Source organism: Dendrobates tinctorius, unplaced genomic scaffold (assembly GCF_039654945.1).
Source record: "Dendrobates tinctorius isolate UK_male_01 unplaced genomic scaffold, ASM3965494v1 ptg000241l, whole genome shotgun sequence".
In the NCBI taxonomy this organism is placed as follows: domain Eukaryota; kingdom Metazoa; phylum Chordata; class Amphibia; order Anura; family Dendrobatidae; genus Dendrobates; species Dendrobates tinctorius.
This window is the reverse complement of record NW_027361908.1, coordinates 23,025,676-23,046,331: the sequence shown is the minus strand read 5'-3', so window position 1 is coordinate 23,046,331 and position 20,656 is coordinate 23,025,676. Positions and strand designations below refer to the sequence as shown.

At 45.8% G+C, this 20,656-nt stretch overlaps 1 protein-coding gene across 1 annotated transcript in view; it reads left to right on the top strand.

Moving 5' to 3' along the window:
* The window catches only part of RASSF9 (Ras association domain family member 9), a 58,174-nt gene extending 52,406 nt beyond the window's left edge, over positions 1-5,768 (top strand). The window contains exon 2 of the mRNA XM_073556995.1: positions 3,585-5,768. Coding sequence (XP_073413096.1) covers positions 3,585-4,761 — 1,177 coding nt within the window. The 3' untranslated portion in view covers positions 4,762-5,768. The remainder of the gene's footprint in view (positions 1-3,584) is intronic.
* The last annotated feature ends 14,888 nt before the right edge of the window (positions 5,769-20,656 follow it).

Sequence of the window (20,656 nt, the reverse complement as noted above, 5' to 3'; positions counted from 1 at the left end):
ACCACAACATAGGAGGGCACATTTATTGATTACTGGAGGTTAAAAATGCTTTAAATAGTTCCCTAGGATATTAAATGAATAGCATAAATACAATTTAGAAATTAGGGCACAAAACATGTCTGGCATTTATGCTGAAAAATGGCAAACCACGGGCAGTAAATCTCATTTAGATATGAGCATCTAAAAAGTCTGATTAAATATGAATACATTTATCAGCAAATCAATGAATGAATTGGAAAATCAATCAGGCTAAGCATATAATTCCAACAGAGAGTTGGAAACTCATCCAGATGGGTACTTTTTTGGTCTCTGTGCTGTCCATGTTGTCACAGCCCACACAGAGACAGGACATGAACCAACTGTAGCCATCGTGCTAATGCACATGAGCATATTTTCACACTAGCTGGTGGCTTGCATGGAAAAAAACATTTCATCATGTAGTAATCTGGACCATATTTCAGATCAGACTAATGTATAACCTGTCTATAACCTGTCTTTTATCTAGGGGAAGCTAAAACACAGGACTTATGTGGACAAGACTTTTATTCCTATTTTCTTCAAATATACCAAAGTAGCATTTACAACTTACAGTGTAAGGCCTTATTAATACTGAATTCCTGGTTTCTAATTTTTACAGGATTTGTTAGTGATATGATCAATTTGTCAAAATATGGAAGCCGTAGTACAGCTTTTGTTATAGGTCTGGATTTTCAGTAGGCCCTGGAGCATGCTTACTGAACTGCAGGGCCTGCTCGCACCTTTAAGCCCCAGCCTAGAGTGAATGCCAGACCAGAGATGCAGCATGATAAAGACATAGATGACCAGACAGCAAAAAGAGTGGGGGTGCCTAAGGAGATAAACAGCTAGCAAAAGGTTAAAAAACATACCTCACTAGTAGGGATGAGCAGACCCATGGAAGTTTGAGTTCTGGTATCCAACCGAACTTTAATCCAAAGTTCGGTTCGGGTACCAGAACTTTGCCCGAACTTGAACCTAAACCCTAAACCCATTGAACTATATGGGGACCCAAACTTGGGAGCTGGAAAATTCTCTCTCTTTCTTCTCCCGGACTTCCCCCAGAACAAACATTAAAACGGACTTAAAAGTTCTGGTTCGGTCATCTCTACTTACTGCTCACATTTCTGGCTGTACACTGTCCACTGTCTGGTCTGGTCTATGCCTCTGTCGTGTCACATCTCTGGCCCAGTGTTTATGCTAGGCCTGTACTTTCTGTTGCAAGGATCCTATGTAGTGATCTCTGGGGCCTGTTTGCGGCAGGAAGCCCCAGTTTACAGTGAACAGCAGGCTGGACATGTGATGAGGTAGAGGATTGCAGCATCGAAAAGTGGGAGGTGAGCAGTGAGGGAAAGCAGAGAGGTTAGCAATGAGGTGAGTATTTTTTTTTTTTTTTTAAACTTTTACTGCCCCTCTAGTTTTCAGCAAAATGGCGGCTGAAAGTGGCCGCAATTTTGCTGAATTCGCACTGAGCAAATTACCAAAAATCTCTATTTTCCAAAATGTGGATTTTTTTGTGATAATCAAATAGAATTAAATTCCACTTGAATAATTTTGCTTATTTCTTCTTTTAATAGGTCCTTCAATTTTTTTTTTATCACTAGATTAAGTAGTGCATCTTGCATTGCAGAGAAATCTGAAAGGGGTAGTCCAAAGGTTAAATACATTTTAATCTAACTCCCTATCTATTTACTGTTGTAATCTAAACTAATTTGTAATATGCTTCCATTAAAAATTCCCTACTGTTCCCTAACTACACTCTCTAACAGCTATTGCATTTTTCCCCTACTTCCTATGTGATGATGCTTTGTTTGAATATCCTAATATCCTCTACATCAGGAAGGGGGGGCAGAGCACCCACAAGTGACATCACTGGTTTCGGAAAGCTGGGTAACCTAACAAAGTGCTCTGACAGTGTGCTCTCTTCTGTGTTTATTGCTTGTAACTACTTATCTGAGCCACAGAGGTTAAAAGGTGAAAAAAGCATTATAATCATCTTACTGCTCACCTCTCCAGTCCCTGTGCACCATCGCCTAACTGGTCCTTGGTGCATCTTCTAATCCTGGTTGTGATAGCTGAAATCCTTAGGCTGCTCACACTGAGCCAATATTTCCGGATGTGCTGAGTCTTGGAACAGTTCTGCACATGAGCGCTGTTAGGCGTCGGATTCCTGCAGCGACACAACAGGAATCCAGAGCCTCACATGCTGCTCTGCAGCAAGCCGTTCCTGAGGCTAAGTCCCTCTGCCACTCCACTGAGCATGCTCATGAGACGATCTCCCATTGGAGGTCGGGAGTCACGTGCTCAGGTCCTTCCCCAGATCTGATTGGTCCATCTCAGAGATCTGGAAGGTCCCGGCAGCGCACGGCTATAAAAGGGCCGCATGGCCGCTCGGCTAGTATAGACTCTTCTTGCTAGATGTGTGAATGGTGATGGATGTATGATTCTGGTGACTGACTTATTAAGATTCCCCTCCCTCTGATATTACGCATGTGGATAGGGAACTATAGAAAGAGTAAGCGCCAGTCAGTGGCCTTAGGCCACTGTGCACACCGCACCTCTACACTAGCGTCTGGTAGTGTCACGTCTCTCACGGCACTATCGCATAGCGGCTGTGTCTGCTGCCGTGCTGCATTCAGCAGCACTTACCAGCATCCGCAGTAGCAACGCCGCATGCACGGTATGTCTAGACCAACACCTGTCTTGGACCCGTGTCCCGTGACCAGCTCCGTGCGTGTAATTTGGCCGAGACCTGTGAGTCTAACAGGCTCGGTGTTTATGTTTATGTTACAGTGCCTCTGTGAGTTAACAGAGCCCGCTCTGGGCACGTCGGGTGACGTTGAACCCGTGCGCATTATACCGCCACATAGCACTTCTACCATTAATTAGCAGTGGTTTTTAACACCTACTGCACGGTGGACCCCGAGCGGTGAACGCATTTTATTATTTATTTATTTAGTGCGTTCCACCGTTCCTAACACGCGCTGAAGGTCACTGTGCACATGACATTTTGATGTAGTGACCTTTCGCGTCCTTGTGCAGAACCCTCCAGGAGATCATCAGAGTTGGAATACCTGGCTAACTGTGAGAGGCCAGGGGATTTGAGCACTCATGGCAGGAATTAGAAGATAGGACGAGGATCAGACAAGTGACACAGAGGAGCAGAGAGGCCAGAGTGGGTGGTGAGTGGTGAGTTGAGTACAAGCATTTATTTTTATATATTGTTTGCATTGTGCTCTGAGGTCTGGAGAGACCTCAAAAGCATAATGAGGGACATTTTTTTCAGCAAATTTAACTTACCAGAAAATCCACATGACCAAGCAAATCTCTACATTCCATGCTACTTAATATTATAATTATTAAGGAAGAGATTCATCAGATTGTCTTTGGGAGCAAACTTGTGTAAAACACTTTTAAAAGTCCCCAATTGTTTGCACAATGCGGAGCTGTGCAAAAGTTTTACGACTTTTGGTGTTTTTACTTCTAACTTTACACTGTAAAACATGTTGACAGCTTTAGTAAATTACCCAATGTCATCTTTTAACATTTATCTTTATCTTCTTTTTAAGTGTACCAACAGAGGAAATTGATACTGAAGACAAGCTAATAGTTGTTTGGGTTGGCCAAGAAGACAAAATAGTATTTGGACTAACAAAACACACAACCTGTGAAGATGTGGTGGAAGCACTTCTTGAACACCAATTTTCAACTATAGACAACATTTTATTTGGTAGCTATAAGGAATATTGCATAATGGAAACCTGGAAAAACTTCAAGTGTATTTTGCCTCCATCATTGAAAATATTAAAACTATTAAAATCATGGGGGGCAGAGAAAATGAATGTAAGCTTTTTTCTATTGAAGACATGCACATTGTATCCATGCTCAATGTGGTGGACTTCACACAAAAATCTAGCCCTCAACAATTGCAGGAATCATCACAATTCAACATTTCATGTTAAGGATTTTCCTCTAAGTACAAGAAGAAGAATTGTACGAAAAGCATTTAGAAAACTGGAAAAAATGAAAAAAGATGTAGACTGCCCTAAAGAAAACAATGCACAACAGCTCATTGACATAATAATGTCTCAAGATACCATTATTAAACAGCAGATGGACAGAATGAAACAATTGGACAGCCATTTGGATGCATATGATTCATGTCCACAGAAATTGAGGCCAATGGGAGAAAATGTTGCGAGAAGTAAATCAGATGACCATGGACTTCATTCAGCTAAAAAAAGTCCAGAAATGCACAGTCTGGAAAATCTACTACATGTTCAGGAGAAACTGACTTATCAACACATGCTTATTATTAAGTTGTCGGATGAAATTAAAATGGCGATGTCTTCCATGTGCTTACAAGAAAATGAAGACTTTGCCGAAAAAGGATGCACTGACATGGAGACAAGTATTAGAAAAGAGATAGATGAAAGTCTTCAAGTGGGATTACGACTGAATAGTTTGTTCAGCTATATTCAGAAAGAAATCCAGTATATTGATTCAGTACAGCTTCAACAAAAAGCAGAATATGAAATTCTAAAGGAGGAATTAAAATCGCTATCTGCTAGCAATTCCAGCAGTTCTTTATGCTGCACATCGGAACAGTTCATGACTTCCGATGTAAGCCATAGTAAAGAAGGAGGTGAAACCGCTGCTTTGTCTGGTACGAATATACAAAATGATACAGATTCAGATACAGGCATTAGTTCTACACACAGCCATGATTTCGAACCTATTCAGTGAGTTTCAGATATTTGCTCTTTTTGCTTTATCAATCAAACAATGAACTGAAATGAATGTTTCTTCCAGTTTTCATACCAAGGTTGGGGTCACATAACGTTTGGCAGTCCGTTTGACGGATTGTGTTACACCGCGGCATTAACGCGATGTAACGCATCTGTTAATGCTGCCATACACTGCCATTGCCGAGTGCATCGCTAACGCATGTCATAAGCGGCATGCGTTAGCGATGTGCCGTCAATCTGTGACGGACCTTCGGATGCGGTCTGCAGCGTTTGAGGCTCCGTCACAGCTAGCGCAGATGGAGCATCTGCACTAGCGCGATCGCTAAACGCGATCAGAATATGACAGTAGCGTCTGTTTAACGGATGCATTGAACGGACTGCATTAACACTATGTGAACCTGGCCTTTGAAAATAACTAGCATAATAATGACTATAGCTTTATTTTTGCTACATCCTATATCATGAAAATGGTATGGCACTATTACATTACAAAGCAATTGGTGTCATTTCTGAAAACTTGCTGAAATTTGCTACATTTGAAAGCAACCTAGTAAATATCACATGAAGAAAATTATTCATTGCCAAAAAGTCTTTCTTTGATCATGATATTTTTTGGAAGTGTATTATTAAAATATAGGTCAAAAGTATCAGCTTGGAGACCTAAGCTTTATAAAATGGTAGCAGCAACCTCTCGGCTATAAGTATTAGGTTTGTATGGTTTTCAGATCCTGGATGGATTTGTGGTTGCACTTGTAGACCTTGATCATTTGTCTCACTGTATTATTGTAAATCAGCTAAGCTTTTAATGGTTGTGTCTGACTGCTCGTCTGTGACCGAAAAACAGCCAGCAAAATTGCAAATGCAGTTCTGGACTATAATGATGGCTATAACTTAGGACCCATGTAAAATAAGTAATGCAATGTATTTACAATGCTGCTGAACCTTTAATGTATACGGTATATATTTATGATATCTAAATAAAAGCTTTTAACTTGTGCTTGAAAATCGATCTGTTACTATATTTGCAGTTCCACACATTTAATTTTTTTTTTCCTCAGCAGTAACACTTTAAGCTTAGTCTGCATTGTCCTCCACTGCTCTCCTGAATCTTGATTTTGCAATAAGTTTACAACTGCCTTAGAAATTTTGTTTCTGTTCTAGTATATAAAGAAAAAATTGGAATTGCAGGAGACAGATCCCTCACATGATGTACAAAAAATTCAAACGTAGAACTGCATTGATTATAACTGAAAAAAAATAACCCAGCTTTTATTCCATTCAAAATTACACACGTGGTCAAAATTGTTGGTACCCCTCGTTTAATGACAGAAAAACCCACAATGGTGACAGAAATAACTTGAATCTGACAAAAGTAATAATAAATCAAAAATCTATGAAAATGAACAAATCACAGTCAGACATTGTTTTTCAACCATGTTTCCAGAGAATTAAAAAGAAAAATAAAACTCATGAATTAGGCCTGGACAGAAATGATGGTACCCCTGAAAATAATGTGACAGAAGGGACATGTTAAATCATGGTGTGTCCACTAATTAGCATCACAGGTGTCTACAATCTTGGAATCAGTGAGTGGGCCTGTATAAATGGCTACAGATACTCACTTTACTGTTTGGTGACATGGTGTGTATCACATGCAACATGGACCAGAGGAAGCGAAGGAAAGAGTTGTCTCAGGAGATTAGAAAGAAAATTATAGACAAACATGTTAAAGGTAAAAGTTATAAGTCCGTCTCCAAGCAGCTTGATGTTCCTGTGACTATAGTTGCACATATTATTCAGAAATGTAAGCTCCATGGGACTGTAGCCAACCTCCCAGGACGTGGCCGCAGGAGGAAAATTGATGACAAATCAAAGAGACGGATAATACGAATGGTAGCAAAAGAGCCAGAAAAACTTCTAAACAGATTAAAGGTGAACTTCAAGCTCAAGGAACATTCATCTTGTTACAAAAACATTTTGATATTATGCTCCTAGCATGACTACATCAGGTGAGCGTTCCATCATCATTACGTTTTTCTCATGTTCCAAATCTGTCACTCTAAGAAGTGTTATTCTTTAGTTTTTATATATACATACACCAAATTTTTGTATTATAAGATCCACTTTTTCCCCAAAAGTTTTTTGGGGAAATTGGGGAAGTGTCTTATGACCCGATTTGTTGCTGCAGTTGAGCTTGTCGGCTGCAGTGGAGCAGGGTCCCATGGTCGCAACTGCCGGAAGGTTCTGGCAGCGGCAGAAGTCGAGCGATGACTGTAGGTGTTCAATGTTGCGGGGGCTCCTTTGACATTTTGTGGCAGTCCGGAGCCCCCAACTTCCATACTTTCTAATGCAGTGGACTTCAGGAAAATGACCTCCAAAGGCGGAGCACGTGCAAATTGATATCTTGGCACTGAGATCTCATCTACTGAGATCTTGGCTCCCAAGATCTTAATTGCGCATGCACCACCTCCGGTAGCCATTTTGCCGGAGTCCAATGCATTAGAAAGTATGCAAGGTGCGGGGCTTTGGGCTGTCACAAAATGTCGGCGAAGCCCCCGCAACACTGAACACCTCGTCGTATCAGCCTGGGGATCGCAGCTGTGGCTTGACTCCTGTTGCCTCCAAATACCCCATCCTTCCAGCCTGTAGCATCTCCTGCCTCTGCTAGCAGCAACCCTTCCACCTGGGACCCTGCTCCACCACTGCTGCCCCCCAGGTAAGCTACCTCAAAAGCGGATTGTAACACATACGATTTTTAAAAAAAAAAAACATTTTTTCCTATTTTCCTCCCCAAAATTTGAGTCTTATAAACAGGTGCATCTTATAATCCGGAAAATACAGTACATCCTTACCATTCAGTAAGAGAAGAATAAGGCTACTTTCACACATCAGGTTTTCGGCGTCAGGCGCGATCCGGCGTCGTGCCGGAACGCCGGATCCGGCAAATGTTTCGTAAAACCGGATGTGACGGATCCGGTTTTCTGCCGGATCCGTCTTTTTCTTGACAGACAAAACCGGATCCGTCTCATCCGGTTCATCCGTTTTTCTATCCGTTTTTCGACGGATTACGCCGGATCCGGTTTTTAAAATTGACCCTTGTGGCCTTCCGAACGGGATTGGCTACTGGAAAACTATATATAGCATGTTCCTACAGCCCTTCTTTGACAGGTTGTAGAGGAGAAAGTGCAGGTTGGAGAGAAGAGCAAGATACTAGCGAAGATGGATGTTGTCATTGGAAATATTTTGAAGAATTTGGCGGATTTTATAGCGGAGGCGAATCGTTTGAGGGTGATTGTTCTGGAGAAGGAGAGAGCGAGACAGCAGCGCATCAGGCATCGTAGACGACGTTTGTGGATCCACCCCATCACAGCCAAGAGAATGACGCGTGGGGTCTATTCTACACTCTGCATGGACCTTCGACGAAACCCGGATAAATTTTTTGGATATGTTAGGATGAAAATGGAGAATTTTGATTACTTGGTGGAGCGCATTGCACACCTCATAAGAAAAGCGGACACCTATTGCCGCTTCTCTGTTTCACCCGCAGAGCGTCTGATGGTGACTTTAAGGTAAGCCACATTTATTGGATATGCTCGCATCAGAGCACACTTTCACTGCAATCTTGTTGGTGGTAGTTTGTATCTCCAAGTGTTATAGGTCAGTTTTGGTATGTAATGCTGTGATTTAAAACTAATTTATTGTTTTTTAATTCCCCACAGATTTCTTGCAACTGGAGAATCCCTTTCGTCACTGCATTTCCAGTACAGACTCGGGATTTCCACCATATCTGGAATTGTGAAGTACACATGCCGTGCACTGTGGGACTCCTTAGCTGAAGAGTTTTTACCAGAGCCCACAACAGAGAGGTGGATTGAAATTGCTGACAAGTTTCAACAGATATGTCAGTTTCCCAACTGCTTGGGCGCTGTGGACGGGAAACATATCCGCATTGTAAAGCCAGCTGGATCGGGATCGGAATATTTCAATTACAAGAAATATTTTTCAATTGTCCTCATGGCCATCGCTGACGCGGAATACAAATTTATTGCGGTTGATATTGGGGCCTATGGCCGCTCCAATGACTCTCAAGTTTTCAAACTGTCTGCCATGGGGCGTAAACTGTATGGAAACACCTTCCAGTTCCCACCACCTAGACCGCTGCCGCAAACATCTGGTCCACCTATGCCATTTGTCTGTGTAGGGGATGAAGCCTTCCAGCTGTCAGAACACCTTTTGAAACCATACTCTAGCAGAGGATTGACAAGACCAAAACGCATTTTTAATTACCGCCTCACAAGAGCAAGAAGAATGGTTGAATGTACCTTTGGTATTCTGACAGCCAAATGGCGGGTCCTATTGACTGCGATCAACCTCAAGACAGAAACTGTGGACGAGGTGATCAAAGCGTGCGTGGTACTCCACAATTTTGTTATCTGCAAGGAACCCATTTCCATTGAGGACACCTCTGAAGAAACCACCTTGCAAGATTACCATGACATTACCACTAGAAGTTCTGTGACGGTTTCAGTAATGAGGGACAATTTTGCACTATACTTTATGTCACCTCAAGGCAGAGTACACTGGCAGGATGACAGAGTGTGAAAGATTTGTGCCCTAACCAAACTTGTGTACCTTCTGTACCAACAGTATATACCTTTGCCAACCAAAGTTGGCTATCTTGTCATGGTCTCTATTTTTAGCTTTAGGCCACAGGTGTGTACCTGGTTGTGTTTTATGCAAAGTATTTCACCTTTTAACAAAAGTTGTGTACATTGTTAGGAAATCACCAACAATAAACACAACTTTTTAGGTGAAATACTTTGCTTCAAACACAACCAGGAACACAACTGTGGCAAAAAGCTAAAATTTACTCACAGTTATATACCTAGTTTTGAATACCATTTCACCTTTTAAATACCCTGTATTTAACCTTTTTCGCCGCAGAAAGAAATGACAGACAACCAGTGTAAAATAATTTAACTTTTATTGAAAAATGTTTTTTTTAGTAAACTTTTTTAAAATTTTAATAAACTTGTTTAATAAAGCTTTGAAACCATAAAACTGGTCATTTTTATTTAAATACACACATTATAAATCTGTGTAGTGTGTGGTGGAAATACTGCTGGAGGGGCTGCGGGACACTTCGACACTGGGAGTGTGGAGAGAGGACTGGGATCGTGGTGGGGAAGGAACAGTTAGAGGTGAAGGTGTGGAAAAAACTACAGAATGGGTGGACATGTGGGAAGCAGAAGAGGTGGTGGGTGGTGGAGTGGAGGGTTGGGCAGGGACTGTAGGAGCAGATGATGTTGATGGCAAGTTGTATGGGGAAGGAGTTTGGTACGGGGCAGGTTGCTGGAAGTGGGGAGATGTCTGGTACGGGGCAGGTTGCTGGAAGTGGGGAGATGTCTGGTACGGGGCAGGTTGCTGGAAGTGGGGAGATGTCTGGTACGGGGCAGGTTGCTGGAAGTGGGGAGATGTCTGGTACTGGGGAGGTTGCTGGTACTGGGGAGTTTGCAGGTACTGGGGAGGTTGCTGGTACTGGGGAGGTTGCTGGTACTGGGGAGGTTGCTGGTGCTGGGGAGGTGGATGGTGCTGGGGAGGTGGATGATGCTGGGGAGGTGGATGGTATGTAATAGGAGGGGGAGGATGGAAAGTGGCTGGAGGGGGTGTAGATGTAATAGGAGGGGGAGGATGGAAAGTGGCTGGAGGGGGTGTAGATGTAATAGGAGGGGGAGGATGGAAGGGGTGCAGGTGGAGGAACTACTGTGGTGGGAGGAGGAGGTTGGGAGGTAACTTGCTGGAGAGCAGCGTGGCATGAATGCATTACATGCATCTGCTGGGCAGGAGAGAGCGTTTCCATGCGCTCCACAACAGACCTGAAAAAGGTGTGGTTTGGCGAAGATCTTGCTTCTGAATGCATGGTTTGCAGAAGTGTCTTCACCTCCAGAATGCTGGAGTTGATCTGCTGATAGCCTGCGGAGATTTGCTCTGACAAGACTTTTAGACAGTTCTGGAAAGATGCATTCAGATGCAAGAACTCTGGCGCATAAGTCTTTTCCTGACCCCTCTGCCGCTGCCGCCCAGTACCCGCAGGTGTACTAGAGGTGGCAGGGGCAGAAGGGTGGGGTAAAGGGAAAGCGATCTCCTCACCAGCAGCTTCATGTAATGTAGGCGGCCACGATGCTCCTGTGCTGGTGGATGGGACAGATGGGTCGAATGTGTGGGAAGGCTGGGAAGGTGCAGATGTACCGGGGCGGTCGAAGTGTCCCTCGGTGCCGGTCTCCTCATGGATCGCCTCAGAAGGGTCCAATCGTGCAGGCTCCCGAGTGCTGCTCACCGTGCTGTGGAATAAAGAGAAAAAAAAACAATTAAAATACTGACATGGTATGGCCCTGGCTGAAAAAAAAATTTACATCTAACATTTTTTTTCACATGTGGTGTGTAATATTTACCTTCTGGTGACCATTGTTTCCCGGAGGAACGACAGGGCTTCTGCGTACTTGTACTTGCTCCTGCGTCCTCCAGATCGACTCGGGGCCCGCATCTCTTTATTGAACTCCTTCTTGAAACGATCCCTCACAGACCGCCACCGATTCACAATTCTGTTCCCTGAAACGAGAAAGGAGTGGTTAGTATACAACATCAGTGTTTCCCAAACTCCAGTCCTCATGGTCCCCAGGGGTCATGTTTTCAGGATTTCCATAGTAAATAGAAATCCTGAACACATGATCCGTGGGGACCACGAGGACTGGAGTTCGGGAAACACTGGTTTACATCAAGCAACCGGTACTGTATATACACTCACTGGCCACTTTATTAGGTACACCATGCTAGTAAGGGGTTGGACCCCCTTTTGCCTTCAGAACTGCCTCAATTCTTCGTGGCAGAGATTCAACAAGGTGCTGGAAGCATTCCTCAGAGATTTTGGACCATATTGACATGATGGCATCACACAGTTGGCGCAGATTTGTCGGCTGCACATCCCTGATGCGAATCTCCCGTTCCACCACATCCCAAAGATGCTCTATTGGATTGAGATCTGGTGACTGAGGAGGCCATTTGAGTACAGTGAACTCATTGTCATGTTCAAGAAACCAATCTGAGATGATTCGAGCTTTATGACATGGCGCATTATCCTGCTGAAAGTAGCCATCAGATGTTGGGTACATTGTGGTCATAAAGGGATGGACATGGTCAGCAACAATACTCAGGTAGGCTGTGGCGTTGCAACGATGCTCAATTGGTACCAAGGGGCCCAAAGAGTGCCAAGAAAAAATTCCCCACACCATGACACCACCACCACCAGCCTGAACCGTTGATACAAGGCAGGATGGATCCATGCTTTCATGTTGTTTACGCCAAATTCTGACCCTACCATCCGAATGTCGCAGCAGAAATCGAGACTCATCAGACCAGGCAACGTTTTTCCAATCTTCTACTGTCCAATTTCGATGAGCTTGTGCAAATTGTAGCCTCAGTTTCCTGTTCTTAGCTGAGAGGTGTGGTACCCGGTGTGGTCTTCTGCTGCTGTAGCCCATCTGCCTCAAAGTTCGACGCACTGTGCGTTCAGAGATGCTCTTCTGCCTACCTTGGTTGTAACGGGTGGCAATTTGAGTCACTGTTGCCTTTCTATCAGCTCGAACCAGTCTGCCCATTCTCCTCTGACCTCTGGCATCAACAAGGCATTTCCGGCCACAGAACTGCCGCTCACTGGATTTTTTTTCTTTTTCGGACCATTCTCTGTAAACCCTAGAGATGGCTGTGCGTGAAAATCCCAGTAGATCAGCAGTTTCTGAAATACTCAGACCAGCCCTTCTGGCACCAACAATCATGCCACGTTCAAAGGCACTCAAATCACCTTTCTTCCCCATACTGATGCTCGGTTTGAACTGCAGGAGATTGTCTTGACCATGTCTACATGCCTAAATGCACTGAGTTGCCACCATGTGATTGGCTGATTAGAAATTAAGTCTTAACACACAGTTGGACAGGTGTACCTAATAAAGTGGCCAGTGAGTGTACTTACGCTCTTTAATCTGGGCCCGAACATCGAGGTCCTCCCAGCGGCCCACAAGGAGCGAACAGATTTCCTCCCAGAGTCGTCGGGTAACGATAAGGTCAGCGTGGCGGCGGTCAGCCATATTCCAGAGCGGCTCCCTTTCTCTGACGAGATCGATGAGGTGGTCCACATCGAGTCCTCCATCCTCACCGTCAGAGTCGGGAGCACGCTGTGAAGGCTGTTAAAGAAAAAGACAAAAATAACAAAATTAGCCTCCACATAAGAAATGAAATAAAAAGTGCAAAAAAACAAAGCAAAAATATTTATACTTACACGCTGGTGACCGCCGCATTGCTGTCGCCGACGACCCTGGGAGGCACTGCGAGGTCCTCTTGGCCGAGCACCAGATTGGGAAGACTAGAGAAGAAAACAAAAAATGTTATGTCTTTGGATGTAGGCATTTGTTTGCTGTGTGTGGTCTGCAGAACATTGTTTTCTATGTGTTGTGTGTAGTGTGATGTTGTGTTTCTGCGTTTGATGCAAAAAACTTACCAATTGTGAGCCCACTCCAGGTGTCTGTCCACCCCTTCCTTCTTCTTCTGGGAGCTCCTCTTCATCTTGTGAATCCTGTTTTGAAATAAAAGGCAATGAATAGACATATATTACAGAGAAGATGGATTTTGGAAATAAAAACTTACCGTCAAACGCTGACGATGCGAGGGAGGGCTCCCAGAAGATGATGTGCTGTCTTCCTGGTGGCCACACTCCATGCCTGTGGGTGGTGTTCCAGCTGCTGCCATTGCTGCTGCTGCTGCTGCATCTATTGGGCGGCTGTTGAATAAAGAGAAACAAAGGGCCAATGAATATCTTGATATTCAATAGCCCTAGTTTGGAGGAATGGGGGATTTGATAATTACCGTCTCTCATCTGCTGCTGGCCTCCCCTCCTCAGCATGTTCCATTTGCTGCTCCATTTGGGGTGGTGGTGGTGCTGATGGTGCTGCAGTGGTCTCCTGCCTTCTCCTGCTGCGCTTGGTTGCTTTCTTGGGTGGCATGTTGGGTGTGGCTGTGGGTCCCACTGTCTTGCTTTTATATATGTCTTGTGGGCAGAGCTACTGAGCATGCTCAGACCAAAAAACTGGATCCGGCGCATTGCGGCGCTCATAGGCTTTCATTGTGTGAAAAAGCCGGACGCGCCGGATACGGCGTGTCCGGCTTTTTCGCCGGAGACAAAAAACGTTACAGTAGCTGTTTTTTCCAGACGCCGGATCGCGACACATTGCCGGATCCGGCGAAAACCGGATGAAACGCATGGCCATCCGGCGCGATCCGGCGCAAATGCAAGTCAATGGGGGGGAAACCGGATCCGGCATTGCATTTCGCCGGATCCGGTTTCTGTCAAAAGCGCCGGATCGCGCCTGACGGCGAAAACCTGATGTGTGAAAGAGGCCTTAATCCAATTTTAAATATGAATTTGTTTTTATGCAGTTATGTCACAGGCTATGTGCAGTGTACATTATTGTAACATGTATGAAGTTACAAATCTGCAAATTAGTGAAAATTGTGACAGGTTTGTCAAAATAATGTGTATGGCATAATACTTTTGGTTCACTTCTCTTCCTTACTCCTTCACAATAATTAAAGAAAATATGTCACCAGTTTTTAATCCATTAATGTTAGAGCAGCATAATGTATAGGCAACGACCCTGATGCCAGCAATGTACAACTCACTAGGCTGCTTGATGGAGTTTTGAAAAAAAAATCAGTTTTATTTGCAAATGATTATTACTAGATAACTAATAAACCTGCTGCCATGTAGTTCCCCATATTCTTGAGCTGCGTGTAACCCCACCCATAGCACGGATTGGAAATATTTCTGCCTATGCACAGTGTACACAGAAAACTGCCAGTCAGTGGTGTGGGTGGAGTTATACAGAGAACAGCAGATCTACGTCAGATGAAGCAGGAATTTTATTAAAATAACAACAAGAATCAAGGAGCTTTGTAAGTGTCACATCGCTGCAATAAGGGTTTCTGCCTCGATATCAGGCTGCTATCAGATGGGTTAGCAAAAATCTGGTGACAGATTCCTTTTAAATAATGGACAGTTTTGTGATTCTAAGTCATCTTAATTTAGTAGCTGAAGTAGGCATAATAAGTACCTAATATATAACAATTTCGGCACAATACCTAGTTCTTTTTTGTGCAGTATGTGAATTAGTATTAATACTAATAGTCTTCAAATCATTATCAGTTTTCAGTTCAAGGGATTCAAAATCATTATGTATTGATGTTTAAATAAATGTTACCTTCTAGGAAAATACCTATGGATAAAGTATTCCTTTCCGTCTGATGTTACAAGGTGAACTTTCTGGTTGCCTCCCAGACCATAAAAAATGCTGAAGTAGAACTTCTAAGATTGGCAGCAGTGAAACTTGCATTCACAATAACTAATGCAATTGTTTGGCAGCAGTGAAACTAGTGTAGCAATCGCAAGTACGCAGGATGCAGTGACGAGACGGGAGACGAGATGAACTTTAAGATGTAATGTTTATATATATATATATTTATGTAGATGCCTATAGGGACTATCTCAAGCAACCAAACAAGTTAACAGCAGTTATCCTCACAGGGATACACTGGTAAGGCCGGGGTCACACTGGCGAGGAATACAGGAGAGTGAGAGGCGCTAAAAGCCCGCATTAGACACGGACCAATGATTCTCTATGGGGTCCCTCGCACCAGCCGTATATTTCTCCTCCGTATCCTACGCTCCGTGCCACTCGCAGCATGCTGCGATTTTCAGCGTACTACGCCCGTAATACGCCAATGCAAGTCTATGGGTGCGCAAAAAATACGGATTACACACGGACCACACATGTGACTTGCGAGAAATATGCACCAGGTGTCTTTTAGCAAATGTGGCAATTCAGTGCACTATACAGTAAACTCACACTGACAGTTTTAATAAAGAAACGAATGAATAGATATAGACACATAGAATACATATATATATAAATATTATAATATATATATGCATTCTATGTGTCTATATCTATTCTTTCATTTCTTTATTAAAACTGTCATAGGGCTCCATTATATGTCCATTTTGCAAGCCTGCGAGAAAATCTCACCATACGGATGCCATACGGATTACATACGGATGCTGACATGCGCAAAATACGCGACCACACCTTCATTACGGATGACATACGGAGCACTGTTTAGGGGTCTGTCATCCGTATTACGCATGTAAAATACTGACCGTATTTTGCGCAGGTTAGTGTGACTCCAGCCTAACACAAACACAACTAACCTGGCAAAGACCGGTCACTATAGGGCCATGGTAGGGCCGACTACAGGTCCAGAATGTTAACTACAATGTGTCACTTATCTTCTCTGACGTCCGGCGAAGCGATGGTCGATGATGCTTCGGCGTATCAGCCGCTGGGCCCAGCCGACGAGGACTTGGCAGAGACTTCGGGCATTCCTATGCCCCGGCGAAGTGGGGGCACAGCAGGCCCCTGAAGAGTTCCTCTGCGTCGCACCTCCCGGTGGAAGTGGGACAGCATTGTCCGGGGACCCGACGGTGTAGGCCGCAGCTACCAGCTGGGGTCCGGCGGTGGTGGAGTCGGGCGGCGGGGCCACAGGCGGCAGCGGACAGGCCGCACCAATGGGGTGGAGTCAGGCGGCTGCGGCCGGCAGCGGACAGGCCGCACCCGCAGGGTGGAGTCGGGCGGTGGCGGCTGCTGGGAGCGCTGGCAGGTGGTCGGTGTCTCCTCGTTGGACGGCTCGGTGCCGTCTCCCTTCCATCGGCGGTGAGTCTCCTTTCAGTCTCTCCCGTAGCTGCTTTGCTCTCCTGGCTCTGGCTCTGGCTCTCTGGCACCCTCTAGCTTCCTTGCTCCTTCTCTCCTGCTCTGTCAACTGACCTCTGCTGGTGCCCTCAGCCCCTTTTGTATTAGCTCCTCCCTTTCTAGAAGTCTCTGCGGTCCGCCCTCTAATTATGTCCCCCGGAAACAGTCCCCCTAGGAACCTTGGTGATGGCCCCCTTGGTTCTGGCCCGGACACACAACAGGGACTCCTCCTCCTACACTCCCCCATCCTGTATGCTCGCCAGTCCTCGGGCGAGGGCTTGGGGAGGCCTTGGCCGGCTTCTTGAGATGAAAGTTTCCTCTGCCATACGAACTGATCCTGCTCATAGCGTTCGAGGGGTTTGCCAGCTGTTGACCGCTTGGAGCATCTTGGTTCGACTGTGGTGGAGTCTTCTGGGGAGGTGGAAGGTGGCGGGTCGGTTGGGCCTGGTGGGTTGACTGGGTCTGCTGGGATATTATTCCTTGAAGTGTCCGTTTGTACTGTTGGGAGGTCTTCCTCGTCGTCCTCATAACAGAGGTTCTGAGACCTGAGGCGTGTGTTATGAATGGGTCACAGAGGAGAAAAAAGCAAAACAAGCTAAGTCACAGAAAACCAGAGAGGTTGGTAACTATGCAGATTTCAGATCCCTGATCTTACCACACAACTAGCAGTAGCCGTGGAGCGTGCCTGCGATGTTCCTAGATGCCTCATCACGGCCGGAGGATTAAATAAGCCTAAAGCAAGAAAAGGGAAAACTAACTGCCCCAGAGCAGACCCCAAAGGAATAGATAGCCCCCACACATGTATTGACCGTGAAACAAGATGAAGGCACAAACACAGGCAGGAAAATAGGTTGAGCAAATGATGGGGCCCAAACTAACTAGACAGGAAAGGAAAGACACTGTCTGCAACCTGCAAAAAACCCTACAAAAATCATATCCAACACTTCTGATAGCAAAATTAACCCTGAAGTCACTGGACTTCTCCCACTATATCAGCACTCTGAAATATTCTGAGACAGAGCAAAAAGAGACCGAACTAGTAAGGGACAAAAAGCCAATTGGCAAAATACTGATAAATAAGAGTGGAAATTCAGCACAGCCCCCAGCAGGGGCTGGCTGACCACACCAAAAAAACTGAATAGACCAACAAAATCAAGTGTGAACATTAGCAGAAAAACTTAGCTTTAGATGACTGGAACAGAGCTGAAAACCAAGAGCTGACAAGCCAGAAGGAATCACCAGCAACTGAATAGGGCGTCGGCTGTCTTAAATCCAATCTGAGACTCCTGAGATCCAATCGTCATACTCATTCTCAGGTGGCAGATTTCCACCGATCAATTCAGCCTCTCTACCTCCTGTTACCACCAGACGGAGTGTTTAAGGAGAACTCACAACTGGTGAACCAGAGAATGAACTCACAACAGGCGTGGTGTCGGATCGTGTGGGGTCGGTGGAAGTACAGGGCTGTAACATATTACGGTGCACGGTACAGGTAGGGAGATCCCCGTCTTTTTCAGGTTGTATTTCGTACACTGGCCCATTGGTGCTTACTCGGTGCAACACTCGATATGGACTCTCTTCCCAGCGGGGTTCCAGCTTGTTCTAAGTGTGCTGATCTCATACGAGTACCCGATCCCCGGCCTGGAGGTCGATGAGTTGAGGCAGAGTCCCCCCTGGATGTTCCAGGTCCTGGAGTTTTGTGTGGACAATTCAGTGCAGGGTTTGTAGCCACTGACAGTGGTTCCAGACCCACAATGAGACTCCTGTCCATGGTTGTTGCTCTTCCGGATTTAATTCCACCTCTGTGATCCGCTTGCCTTTCCGGCCAAATACCAGCGAGTAAGGGGTGTAACCAGTGACTCTGTGTACTCGGTTGTTATAAACCCACACCAGTTCAGGGATGTACTCAGGTCAGTGGGCCTTCCGGTCGCTCTCCAGGGTGCGTAACATTTGGATTAGCATCCAATTAAATTGTTCTCAGGCCTCATTCCCTTGTGAGTGGTACGGAGTGGTCCGGGATTTATCGATACCATACAGATGGTATAGTTCTTCCATGACCTTTCCCAGGAAGCAGGCACCCTGATCTGAATGTATCCATTGGGGGCAGCCGTACACTTGGATAAAGTTTTTACAAATCACGTAGGCGGCTGACTTCGCAGTTTGATCTCGAGTAGGGGTTACCACGGCAAATTTGGTGAAATGGTCCACCGTGACGAGACAATGTTCATACCCCTGGTGCGCAGGGCCAATGGTCAAATAGTCAATCATCCAGAGTTCGAGGGGTGCTGATCTTACTATGTTCTGTACTGGGGCCCATTGTGTGGGTGGTTTAGTTAGCTCGCATAGGCGGCACACACGCAAGCTTCTTCCACTGCGGTCTGCAAGCGAGGATGGTAAGCTATTTGTTGTAATCACTGAAAAGTCTTTTGAGCCCCAAAATGAGCCCCTTTTTCATGGGCCTCTCGAGCTAGTTCATTAAGTTGGGGTCCTGGTACGACTATTTGCCAAGCTATTGCTGATGTCGTCCGCAATACCGCCTTGCGGTACAATAGTTCTCCTTTGATTACCAATTTCTCCCATTGGTGTAGCATTAACAAAGTGTCCTGAGTCAAAGTTGGTCTCTGAGTGTCGCCAGGTATTTTGCCAGTGGCCACCCATTGGGGCAGGGCCCCAATCTCTCCATCTTCTTGTTGCTGCTGGATCAGCTGGGGTCAGAGCGAACGGCGTCTGTTCTCCTTCTAGTTCGTCATCTCGACTGTGCCCCGGGGTTGTACGTCGAATCCTGGAGAGGGCGTCAGCATGTACATTCTCCACTCCCCTTTTATAGATGATCTTGCACTTGAACTTGGCCATCCGGGCCACCCATTGTTGGTCCAGGGCCCCTAATTTGGCATTTTTGAGGTGGGCCAGTGGATTTTTGTCGGTTCATACCACCACCTCGGAGCCCGCCAGGTACTCTGCGAACCACTCCATCATGGCCCACACTACTGCGAGGAGCTTGAGCTTAAAGGACCTGTAATTGTCGGGATTACGTTCGGAGTCATGGAGTGATTGACTGCCGTAAGCGATCACGCTTCCCCGGCCATCTTGGACTTGCGACGATACAGCTCCTAGCCCGTGTAGGCTCCCGTCAGTGTGCAGTATGAATGGCTGTTCAAGAGCGTCCAAGAGTGCGGCTTTGAGATCCCATAAGGCTTCTTTCTGCAGTTCTCGCCACTGAATCTTCCATCCATTCGTTCTGGCAGGGGCCCCCTTTAGCAGGTCTTGCAGGGCTCGAGCTCGACGTACAAAGTTCTTCACAAAGCGACGGTAATATCTGGCCAACCCCAGAAAGGCTCTTACATCTTTTACCATCTCGGGAGTAGGCCACCCTTGGATCGCGGCGACCTATTCCATGGACGGTCTAACGCCTTCGGCAGAGACGGTATGCCCCAGGTATTCGATCTGTGTCTGAAGTAGGTGGCATTTCTGGGGCTTTACCTTCAACCCGTACTTCTGCAGCCCCCCGAGCACCTGCTCTGACCACTGCAGGTGGTCCTCAAATGTGGCGACATAGATGATGATGTCGTCCAGGTATATCAACATGGCCTCGAAGTTGAGATCTCCCAGACATCGCTCCATCAGCCAGGGTGTGGGCCATCAGGACTCCAGAAGGGTAGGTGCTCCGAGAAGCATGGCTCCACCAGCATCACCACTCCCTCCAGGGGCACCGGGGCCCGGATAGGTAAGGCCACTACTGTCTGCCTGGGCAGCAGCACGAGTGGAGGAGCCGCCGGCGCAATCACCTTCTCCAGTACCTCACTCTCTTGGCAGACCTGGAGGACCCATGCTCCCCGCACCAACTGCTGGAAGACCCACCCTTGGGGCATGCGGGAGCCCCACTTGCTCAGAGTCTCTTGTGTGGGCTCATTGAGGAGTAGGTTGCCAATCTCTCGCCGTATGTTCATACCCAGGGTAACCGGATGTTTGTCGTTTGCGTCTCCCTGGGTCAGGATTACTCCCCTGCAGCCCAGTGATTTGCCGCATAGCGAAATCTGCATC